Below are 12,845 nucleotides of genomic sequence, written 5' to 3'. Positions count from 1 at the left end.
ACTCCGAATACAAATAGTATTTGAAAGGTGTTAGATATTTTTACTCCATATATCATAAACTATTTATATTAACCTGTTGTAAAAACAAATCTCAATATTAACTAGTGTTCTTTTTAGATCGTGATGCAGATACTTAAGAGGTCCTACAACTAACCCACAGGACTTCTTTAAGAATCCCAGAGGCAACCACTTGAGGATCTAATTTCACAGAGAATACAAAATAGTCATGAAGGAGCCCTGCAGGATACTTCTAGGAATCCTGCAATACATTTTGGCCCATTTTGGCATATGAAGGATGTCTGGAATGACCTTAGTCTTCATGATTCAGAGAACTCTGAATTTGATTTAAATGGTTCAAAATAATAATAACAACTATTGTTTGCATTTTTGTAATACCAGAGGATCCCAAAGTGTTTCACATATAGGAGGGGACACATTACACTCACTTCTGAAGCACAGCACTCATGTGGGTGATGCAGTACATACCAGCCATTATGCACCAGCAGTGCCTCTACACAGTAATCAGGTGGAGAAATGAGAAATTACTTTCCCATTCTAATTAAGGGGCAAATTTAGGGAGATCGTATTGTGCAAGCCCAAAATGTATCCAGAACGCTGGGTTTAGTACTCTTGTTCTAATAAACAGTACTACAGCATCATGAATGACTAAGTTGTAGTGACCTTAGTTAAATAATTGTCATGCAAATGATTGCACTTCCTGTGGTACAGTGACCTAAGATAAGAAATAAAAGCACCCTGGTCCATAGAGGCCATATTGGTCCATAGAAATCTGCCGCCTCTGTACCGATCAATCACAGAACGTTTGAGCTCTACCAAGGTGAGGCTACAAGGTGGTAACACTGATAGAATTTAAAAAGTTCTAAAAAATGGCCTTGCTTTGTGGACAGCAGCATTGAAATTGTGTGGCCTTTAAAATTGATTGACCTACTCACAACAAAAACTAACAAAGGGAATTGTTTCCTATCATTTTACTGAGAGTGTTTCACTAGAAGCCCCCTCTTTTGTTAGGAAGCACAATTGCATTTTCTGTGGGCATTTTGTCATATACAGTATATTGAGACCTGTATACTATGGTTAACCATTGAGTTTATGCAGAACTATGACACCAGAACAATTCAATATGTTGGTTTTCATTTTCATTTAAGAAATTCAAGTTTTATTCCACCTGCAAAAGTCATATTGACATGGCAGTTTCCATTTCCAATACATATACAATTGTGTCATATATTTAGAAACAAAAAAATCAATATTGTTCTGTTTATTAAACTAAATAGATGTAACATTTATCATGCTCACAATGTTGTATATGTGTTACTGGAGTTCCCTTGATCAGTGGATAAAACAATGAAAAAAATCTTTCTGGCAAATAATAGACTACAGACAACTCTTTGTGGGCCTATTTTATAGAAAATTATAGAAGCATTGCAGCATCTTTCTATAAATGATCACCTAGAAACAGTTGCCAAGGCAAGAATGGTTCTGTATTAGCAACCATTTTGAAGATAATGAAGAAAAATATTTCTGAAAAACATACAAAAGGTGCATGTGATGTTACTGCTGTCATTTTGCAGCAGTAGTAAATCAGACTGTGAATCACGAACACACGAGTCCAAGTATTTGAAATAGCGTCAGTCTCTTTCTCACAATAAATAACTTTTAAACCCATTTTAAAGAGTCTTTTATTCATGTCTAGGGTGTTTAAATGAAACAATGTATATAGCAGGCTTTATTTCCATGGTGATTCAATTTTGTGGCAGTATTTTTTTCTAGTTTGCTGTAAGGCTTTTGTTAACATTTTTATTTAGATTTTATTGAATGATAGCAGCATTTCTTATTATAGTAAGTGATACACATTTATAAATCAATATAAAATGTCAAGGGCAGTAAACATTTAAATAAAATATGCTATAAACATACTGTAAGTTTTTTCTATGTTCATACACCCACTCATTTGCTTTTATACATTTTAGCATGGCAATGAAAGAAAGAAAGTTCAGTGCTGGTTAGAGGTGATCCCTGTGTCTTTTACTGATGCTACCACAAGCCTACAGGCACCAAGAAAGTCACAAGAGTCTGTTTCACCAGGTTCCAAGAGGGCTGTAATGAACTAATCTCAACTCCTCCCATTGTGGCACAGATAATTGTACTTTGCTGCTTATGGAATTCTGGTCACAACAAGCTAGTGAAGGAAGCCAGTCCCAAAGTCTTGGAACTGGGTTTTTGACTGTGAATCAATTTGTAAGACTCAATGTATAGAGAAAATCCCATAATATCCACGCATTGCTTTGCCAAAATAATACTTGATCCTGGTAGGGATTGCAATGAACTCAAGCCTACACCAGAAGCACAGAGCAGAGGAAGTGACAACTTCTTGGATAAGAGAACATGCAACATCCACATACAATAAACTTCTGCACATAAGGCTAATCTTCTTTGTTCAGACCCCCCTGTCCAGAATCAAAACCAAGACCCAGGTACTGAATTGTGAGGCAGCAGCGTTAACTTGCAACTGCACTGCCACACAAAACAAACATTATTGAGTCTAAATTGAGATATTGGCCCAATAAAGAGAGATTAATAATTGAAAAACTGGACTGCTATTTATTTTCCAGAGAGTATCAAAATGAACTTGTCACTTTCACTGTAGCCCTTAGATTGCACAAAACACATACTGTGACTTTTTTCAATATCTGTGATGCATATCCAGTTATGCAGAGCACTGGTTAAGATGGAAAACTCTTTTACACCTCCAACATACAACACAGAGCACTTAAACACATTCACAGAAAGTGCATCTTGTTTATTTATGCGAGATTTGATTTTCTTGCCTTTAAGAATCAGTCTTGCTGTAATTCACACTCCTTGTCACCTTCTCTTCATCTGCCTCTTCCTCTGTTCAGACAAGTGAAACATTAATCTTCTTACGGACTGCTGTAGCTCAAAAGTCAATGATACAACTACAAAAAAATATAAAACAGTGTCAAACTAAACTTCTTTTCACATAAATTCTCCTAACTGACCATGTCTGACTTCACATCCGGTAAAAGTTTCCACCTGCAGTGCATCCTAGACAAGCCTGGAGTCTCAGAGGTTTGTGTGGGGTGGAATCGACTGAGACATCTTGGCAAAAAACAATTAACACCTGTGCCAATGCTTGGGCCATTATTACTAAGGGCTTTATTAGTAAAGGCTATGCCAATTTGTCATTTCTGTTTCCATTTTTTTTAAACATTTCTATTTGGCCACTTCCACAAAAACAACAATAATAATAATTCCTTAAACTCATGTAGAGCTTTTCTGGCTACCACACTTTACAGGTAATGGGGACCCCCCTCCACCACCACCACCAATGTGTAGCCCCCACCTTGATGACGCAACAGCAGCCAAAGTCCACCATTATGCTCACTACACACTACTTATCGATGGGGAAGAGAACACAGTGATGAAGCCAATTCAACCATGGGGACTGAGTAATGAGATGGGTAAAGGCCAGCATTAAATGTAGCCAGGACACCAGGGTTAACAGCCCTACTCTTTTCAAGAAGTGTCCTGGAAGGCTCTGACATTTTACAACCTTCTCAATGCAAGGTCAAACAAGTCTTTTGATAGTTCTGCATCTCAGTGGACAGCCGATCTCTGAGTAGAGTCAGAGGACATAGACTGGGATACTGTGTGGCATAATGTTAGTTATCCAATTAGAGCTATACATAACAAACTGCTTCAGTACAAAATTTTAAACAGACTCTATTATACCGCAGAAAAATTGAAAAAGATTAAGTGGCATAATACAGGAATGTGTTCAAATGTAACACACACAAAGGGTCACTATTGCACTTATTATGGTACATACAGTCATTCTGGACCTCCACAGTGAGGACAGCTCTCAGGTACCTAAATATCTCAATTCCATTTACTCCCATTACATGTATCCTTGGTGATTTATCAAAGGTTAAAGTAAGGTTGACGCTCTGTATTATTACTAAGAAAATAATATTGCGAAAATGGGTGGACAGTACAGGACCGTCGTACAAAGAATAGATTAAAGAGGCTGTATAACAAGTTAAATTTGAAAAGATTTCATATAATTTACAGGGGAAACTTGAGTATAGGGATGTTTGGAGCCCATTAGAGACATACTTGAATGGCACTAGATGTTAAGAATATTAGTAGGAAGTTTTTGAATGTTTTTTTTTTAATGTAAGATTTTTTTTGTGTTATTGTCTAATAAGAACAAAAATGAGAGAGTGAAAAAAAATTACAAAATAAAAATAAAGAAGTCCACCAAAGTTGGGGGGTGGAGGTGGGTTAAAAAGCATGGCCAGTCAGGGCCTCAGTTTTACACCTAATTAGGAGGACAGCACTTTTTTTTACTCTTGTTTTGTGGTGTCCATATCACTTTACTGGGGTTTTAGGACCCCTCCAGACTGCAGGGAGAGCACCCCCTACTGGTTCCACTAACCTCTTCCAGTAGCAACCTTAGCTTTCACAGAAGCTCTCCCATCCAGATACTGGCCAGACTCACACCTGCTTAGCTTCCATCAGTTGCCAGTTGTACTGTATATTGCAGGGTGATATAACTGCTGGTGAAGAATAATATGAAGGATTAAATTACTTATCTGGTGCAACTCTTTTGCTCACTGATTTTCAGTATAATACCAAATTAAAATGAATCTAAGGTGCATATAGCATAAAATATTTGTCTTTGTCCACCATACTGATACCATTACATTAAAATTTCATTTTTATGTGAAGCAGTAAAGATCATTATGGGAATTTGTGCTTTATTCTTAAAGCTAATGTAGTCTCATGCAATTTTGAGATATTTGTCCAAAGCAAAATGAAATGTCTTCTTGTATTGATTTTTATTATTCTTTGTGCCATGTCATCAGATTTTTTCACATAACACATGCTAAAACACTTAATGAAACATTTTTCGCTGTGCAAAGGATAAAGAAAAGCTCACAGACTGCTGTGGTGAATACTCTTGTTTCTGAATAGACCTGAAGTGTTTCTTTTCTTGGACTGATGATTGTTCCAGTCCACGTTGTCTGTAAAGTCTGTGTCACTTTTCAGTAATCACCACAGCCGTCCATGGTAGTCTTAATAGATACAAGGGCTCTGAAGTGGGAGCTCATTGGTGTGCAGCTGAAAGAGCCCTTAGTAAGCTCACAGATGGCATTCTGTGGATCCTGTGCCTAACACACAGGCTGTGCGTACCTCTGTGTTTTGAAAGAAATAAGAAAAGCCACAACCTGCTCAGCATGCAGTTTACAGAATGATTTCAAACACTAAAACATGGCTTTCCCCAAACCTTCCAGATTAAAGTTGATTGGCATAATCTGCATCCTTCTCACTCTTTTCAGGACAGCAAGTAAGTATAATTCTTTCCAATACTAGTTTTTACAGTTTTTGGACTGTTATCACTGATTTGGAAATATGGATATTGACTGCTGAATGGCCAATAGATTTTCTCAAAAATGTTGTAATCTGCTAATTGTTTTGTGACTGAGTTGTAGTTGGTTTACTTTTTTGTCTTTTTCACAGAGAATATTGAAATTTGTAATCATATTTAACAAAGGTGAATTATTAAATAGCATTATCCAGTTAGTGTAGTGTAGAACTACTTTTAGATCTGTCTGAACACAATTGTTCGAAAATATGTACTTTCATTTCTTAATGTCATTTTGCTTATCAATGTAGATTAATGTTAAAGTTTGACAAGAATCATTCATGCCACTGTTGATTAAAATACATCAAATGTGAAAAACAACAGGTTCAAAGCAGTCAACATTTCTTTAACCAGATTCAAATGATCAGACAGTCAGATTGCCTCTCTAGCAGAAGATGATGTGTTTTTCTGTGTGTGATTTCAGGTTGCTTAATCTGAATATCAATAAGCCAGAGCTCAGACAGCAGCTGCCATTCAAAAAGGGTCTTAACATTATTCTTGTAGTACAGCCCTTTCAATCTGGGTCACCTTCTGTTCATAGACACTTAGAACATGATTCAACAGTATTGCTAAAGCCAGAAAAGTGATACAGTCTACAAAATAAATATTTCAACTTTCATAATAAAGGTGATGTTCTGAAATGTTTTGAAGACATATACTACTGAGAGTATACATCTCTTTAATTGATAAATGTACAAATGTTACTAAATGTTTCTAAATAGCAATGTGATAAAATATGCAAAAATAGGCTTTTTTTGTAGTTTTTAATAAGATTTCTAAGGTATCAAATTATTCTTATTTTGTCTGTATTATGCTCGTCATGATTAACATTATTTTCAATGGGAAAATGAAATCACATCAGTGTTTAAAATGTCAGATTCAAATTCAAGTTACTGTCCTGAATTCCCATGAGTCTAATACTCTAATTGTCCACAGAGACAAACAAAAAAACACACAAAACATACTACTGACATCACGTGGATGCCCAGCACTTATTCTCCTGTCACTCAATATAATGGCTGTGATGAATAGGATATTTTTGTTATCACTTTGAAACAACGTAATGTAAATGTCCATAAAACACAAAGGCATGACACTTTCCATATGGGCAAGCAAAAAGGTCTTTTATGGGGGTAATGAATGCCTTAGTGCAGAAGAGACATACTTTTCATTAGCATCACAAAGAGTTCTGTGGACTGAAGGAAGGCAGGCATTTTGTTTGCTGGGGACGTGTGTAGCTAACGGGTAAAATAAAATATTCTATCGTAGTATTAGAGATATTCAATGGTATATAGGATCATTGAATTTTAAGCTGTTGCCAAATTATTTAAAGTTGTTTAGATGTGAACGTGAAAGCATATCACAAAGACGTGCACTCTGTTAACACAGAAACATATTTTCCCCAGCAACAAAAAGGTTTTAAATGAGGGCAGCTAAAAAAAAAACGTTTATGAGTCAAATCCAGTTGTGTTCATTGTATTCAAATTGGAAATTTATCCCCACTCAGTTGGTCATTATTTGTGAAAGCTTCTTGATCAACTGGTGGTTGTAAGAAAAAAAATCTATGAACATCTCCTGTACAGTAGGCTACAGTATATGTGTGTTGCACATGTACCATTTTAAAATTGCCCGGTGATGATAACAATGCAGAGGATTATGACTGTTACATCATGTGAACATATGGTAAGACAAACATTTGAACTGATTTGCACCCACACCCCAGCAGGCTACTATCTTATTATTCCAGTCCAAAATCACATTGAGACACAGTGGGCAATAATTACCTACTCCTGTAACAATCATGAGGCACAAAGCAATTGTATAAATACAAATGATAGGTTTTCCAGAACTTATTGTTATAATTATTAAAAATCGTTTTTTCAAGACAGTAATGAAAACATAAATAATCAGAATAATGTAAAGAACTGGAAAAAAGGCCGTTTTCACCAGATTTAATGCAAACATTATTAAATTTAAAAATGAATCCCCAACCCCTTAACCTGAATTTGCAAAACTAAAATTATGGCCATATCACCCTGCAGCTCACAACTAACAACCCACGAAAGCTAAGCAGGTATGAGTCAAGTTAAAACCAAGCATTTAAATACTTAACTACACCATCCCCATTTATTCATTGCCTTGTCACTTTAATTAGAGTTTGAAATGGAGTTGTCAACAGAAGTTGAGGAAGGGGTCAAATTGTACTCTTTGCGCTTCTCCTTTATTACACATTAATATTTTGACTTTTGAGCATCACTTTGCCTATACAGTACTCTGTCTTTTTTAGTTTAATTTTGTCCACCCATCTCTACCCTTGTAGCAGCCTCCCTGGTTTATTCCTCGCAAGTGTGGGGAGGTTTGTAGTTATAGATCACCATAGCAATGCCTGTTGTTTCCTCAGCATTTTTTAATTAAAAAAATTAAAAAGCAGTCCCTTTCTATTTGTTGTGTAATCAATTCGTTGTTAAATAGAATTTGAACAAACTATTGAAAAGGTAATTATCATATCTGGAAATTCACAATAATTTTCTCAGCATTGAATATTACAGTCTAATTTTGTATATGTAAGGTTTTATTGTACTTTTTGCTTTTAGAGAGAAGCCTGATAAGGCTTTTTTCCCCTCCTAAAATTGTGATATCCAGACAGGCTGGTTATCTGTAATTTTATGTTTTTTCTTATTTTTTTCTCATTCATAGTAAGTGGTGAAAATTGCATATGAAATTAGTACTGTATATAATGGGACACAGGGTGTACAAGGAAAGATCTGCTGTAAGTGTGTTAAAAGCTGCAAAGAACTGAATAAATTACACAAGATTGAAAATATTTCTTTTCATTTTTAATTCATTTCCCATAAACATCTATCTGGAGCATTCCTGGCTGGTTATACAATAACAGAGTTATTTTCAATTTCCTATTCACTCCTACCCAATTTTCTCAAAATAACTATAAATCTTGCAACAGACACTGTAGGTGTGAATTGGATGGGTTGTTTTTAAATTGAATTAATCATATGTTAGGTAAGTTAACTGACATTTAACTGGATTTTCAAATTAATTAAAAACAAACAAAAAAGTTATTTGATAATGCAATACTTCATTTTCCCCATGTTTGTGCGTGTGTTTGCTGTTGTTAATATTAAGTCGTATATAGCAGATCGTATCTGCTGATTCATTCATAGTATTATGTCAAAGATGGTTTCTTCTCAGTTTTCTAATGATTCAGTATTCTGGATTTTCAGTTCTTAAATCACCCTTACTTCAATTCTATCTTTATACTGGGAAATGGTCGATTTCACTGGCCCAGTATCACAGTGCCTAAACAGATAATACATTTAAATAATACAACTTTTTAAGTTGAAGTTATCGATGTTCCAAATGTAATTATCATTGACGATTTTTCTGGAAAATACAGGCTTAATAGAGACTGTGTATCTTCACACAGTTTTTTGTTTAGGAACTGTAAAAATCTAGTCATTATACACCACATGTGCCACAGTATATGTTCAGAATGAAAAAAAAAACATTGTAACATATAGTACTGTACCTATACAGTACATTTATTCAACATTTGGTGACAAACAGTACACAATATTAAAACAACAGAAATGTTGCATGACTACAACTAAATTAATATTTTCTTCTTTTGTTGTTTAAAACCATGCTAAAAAGTTAAGAGGGTGTTTTTGCTTTCCTACTCATTTTTTCTTTGCTGTCATGCTCATGCCAGCCATTCCATGCCTCATTGCTTATAATCTGGTCTAATTTGTTCTGCTCTTTATGTTATAGCTGTAGGAATTTTAGTGCTGTTTTGAAAACAGTTCTTCTTTGATGTCATCTTACTTTCAGCCTCCTGAGGTCTCTTGACCTGTACAACATATGCTGAAAAAAGGGCACCTTTAAGTTTCAGATGGCAGGCGTGATGGCTTGAATAGAAATATTGAGACAGTAAAAGTCAGTGTTATATCACCATTTTATTGGTGTTAGGATTTTATAGGATTATGTCAAACATTAGTTGTGGCTACACCTATATTTCAGTTTCTAAAATAGAAATATAAGTGCAATGTCCACTTTTATATTCATACCAAATTATTTTTTCTTTCTAATTTTCATTTTTTAATTTTCTGCTAAAGAGGCATAAATTCGTATGGATATATATATTCTATTTCGGTTTGTTTTTTTTACAATGTATCACACCTTGCAGTGGGTCAGTGTACTTTACTGAAACATTTGACCATTCAACCATGTGCTTCCAAATGTGTATATGAATGCAAAGCTAGCATTTAAATTAGAATACAACTGAGGGAAGCTTTTAAGAGCTGCCCCATGTTGTCAGAAAGTTACCGAAAAGTACGTTTTCTTCTGCATTTATATCTCTCCACATTTAGTATTTACATTGGATATTGCTAAAGAATAAAAGTTTAATGAGATGGGAAATGCATTAATTAAAATTAAAATTAAATTTTAATTGAAATACTTTACTTATATTTTTAAAGATGCTCTAATTGTGTTAATCATGCAGTTTTTTTTCAGTTCATTTCACTGTGAAATTCTAAGTGTTCATAATACCTTTGAAACAATATAAATACAGTGCTGTCCATACGTATTTGGACAGTGACATTATTTGTGTTGTTTTGCTCTGTACTCCAGCACATTGGATTTGAAATTAAACAATGACTATGAGGTTAAAGTGCAGAATCTCAGCTTTAATTTGAGGGTATTTACATCTGTATTGGGTGAATCATATAGGAATCACAGCCTTTTTTATACACAGTCCTGCCATTTTAGGGGATCAAAAGTAATTGGACAATTGGCTGTTCAGTTCTTGGCCAGCTGTGTGTTGTTGCATCATTTGTTCATGCACAAGAGAGCTAACAAAAGGTGTAGAGTTGATTCTAGATGTGGCATTTGCATCTGGGAGTCGGTTGCTGTTGTCTCTCAAAATGAGGACCAAAGAAGTTTAAATGCCATCATGAGTGGGCCATTAAGAGGCTGACAAATCAGAATAAATCAATCAGAGACATAGCCATACATTAGGTGTGTCAAAATCAACTGTTTTGTAAATTGTTAAGAAGCAAGAACACACTGGTGAGCTTAGCAATACAAATGACCTGGTAGACCACAGAAGACCATTTTCAATCATGAAGAAAAAACCCTTTTGGAGTGTAGAACAGATCAGGAACACTCTGCAGGATGTAGGTATAGATGTGTCAAAGACTACCATAAAGATCTCAGAGGGTTCACCACAAGAAAGGTGGTAAGTGGTAAGAAAGGCCACAGAAAGGCCAGGTTACAGTTTGCTTAAAAGTACATAGAAAAACATCTAGAGTTCTGGGACAAACCCTTATGGACAGATTAAACAAAGCTTAGAAACAAAGAGTGATAGAAAGAGAAAAGGCTTGGGTATGTATGGATGCCAGTGGCCAGTGGGCTTGGGCATGTATGGGTATGTATGGATGCCTGTGGTCCAGTGAGCTTGGGCATGTATGGGCATGTATGGATGCCAGTGGAACTGGCTCACTTGTCTTTATTGATGTTGTGACTGCAAACGGCAGCGGCAGGATGAATTCTGAAGTGTACAGTAGCATCTTATCTGCTCAGATCCAACGAAATGCTTAAAAATTCATTGGATGGCGCTTCACCTCGCAGCAGGACAATGTCCCCAAACATACTTATAAAGCAGCTATGGAGGTCTTCTGGGCCAAAAGGTGGAATGTTTTTGACTGGCCAAGTCAATCACCCAACCTGAACCACATTGAGCATGCATTTCACTTACTGAAGACAAGACTGAAAGCAAAAAGCACCCGAAACAAGCACAAACCTGGCTGAGGAAAGATACCCAACATCTGATGATGTTTATAGGTGGCAGATTTCAATTGCAAAGGATTTGCAAACATGCCAAATTTTATTTAAGATTATGTTAATGTGTCCACTTTCGATCCCATGAAATGGGGGGACTATGTATAAAAAGGGCTGTGATTCCTATATGGTTCACCCAATAAAGACGTAAATACCCTCGAATTAAAGCTGACATTCTGCACTTTAACCCCATTTCCTCGTTTTATTTAAAATCCAATGTGCTGAAGTATAGAGCCAAAACAGCAAAAACTGTATCACTGTCCATATACTTATGGACAGCACTGTATTTTATCCTATGTCATAAAAAACGAATAAGTATTTGGTGCAATGCTTATATATAAGAAGATATAACGAAAAATGAAATTAATATTCTGTCTATTATTATGTAATTGTCAGCTTCAGAATTACCTCACATTTCTGGAAATGCCTGCCATTGTTAATAAAGCAGTAGACAAAGTGTGAATAAAGACTTTATTCAGAAAATTTACATTCAATTAAAAATATCTTATATTTGCAAACATTTCCAACAAACCATGTTATGAAATGGCCTATTTTTAGTTTTTAGGTGACTCATGAAGTACACTATTTCATTTTTAAATTTTAAAAGCCCTAACATAATGCCTAACAATTAAATAGATGCTAGGGACTTAGCAATTAAATAGAATACCCAGTTCATAACCTTAAAAAATATTTAAAATTCAACAGGTTTGTCTCAGGTATATATATAGGTTTGAAAATATTACTACAAAATATTAGATGGATAAACTCAGACTTACTGTATAGTGTTAGGTTGGTACGTTAGTTTTAAATATTTAGATTTCATTACTTAGGAATAACATACAGTACATACTTTTTACATTACAAGTAAGCAATAACTCTGAATTACACATAGTGTTTTTAGAATAATGTTCACCTTTTAAAGAAAGGGTTGATTGAAAATGAATAATAATCAGTGAATTCTACATTGTACAAAAATATTATTGATCCTGTTAGTACCAGTGTACTTCTTGTGTTTCAAACTATGCAGTGATAAATTAACAAAGTCAGAAAGGTTCTTATCTGCAGTGGAACTACACGGTAAAATATCATAACTACTAACATTTTCTGTTGCAATGATGTGTTGATTAGCAAAGAAATATACAATCATTTGTATCATACAACAGTAGGTAGTGTTTCTGCATTCATCATCCTGATAAAGGAAGTGCTAGTTTGTCTGAATAGGAAGAAAAAAAAACACAGAATGCTTTAAATTACTGACTTCTGGCTACTGATGGTTGCTATGGCAATAGGACAAATTCAGAAAAGGGACCATGCAAATGGTTTCCATGCCAACACAACATGATGCTTTGCAAAACACTGAGGTTTGCTAGTGTGCTCTTTACTGAAAAACTGTGAGAATTAAAAAAGATCATATATTAGATATAAATATAATGACATTACATACATTATATTTTGTGTCATCTATCACGTCTGTCTAACTGTGCAACTGGCATATAGATGTATTTCATTATGAACAATT

At 35.0% G+C, this 12,845-nt stretch overlaps 1 protein-coding gene across 3 annotated transcripts in view; it reads left to right on the top strand.

The window, feature by feature from the left end:
• Nucleotides 1–5,171: 5,171 nt before the first annotated feature.
• Nucleotides 5,172–12,845, top strand: part of crb1 (crumbs cell polarity complex component 1) — a 35,619-nt gene continuing 27,945 nt past the window's right edge. For all 3 annotated transcript variants that reach the window (XM_088598437.1, XM_088598436.1, XM_088598438.1), the window contains exon 1: nt 5,172–5,392. In XM_088598437.1, coding sequence (XP_088454563.1) covers nt 5,317–5,392 — 76 coding nt within the window. In that variant the 5' untranslated portion in view covers nt 5,172–5,316. The remainder of the gene's footprint in view (nt 5,393–12,845) is intronic.

Source organism: Lepisosteus platostomus, chromosome 11, assembly GCF_059453375.1.
Source record: "Lepisosteus platostomus isolate fLepPlt1 chromosome 11, fLepPlt1.hap1, whole genome shotgun sequence".
NCBI lineage: Eukaryota > Metazoa > Chordata > Actinopteri > Semionotiformes > Lepisosteidae > Lepisosteus > Lepisosteus platostomus.
The sequence above is the reverse complement of the archived record's forward strand: the minus strand, read 5'-3'. Positions and strand labels throughout refer to the sequence as shown.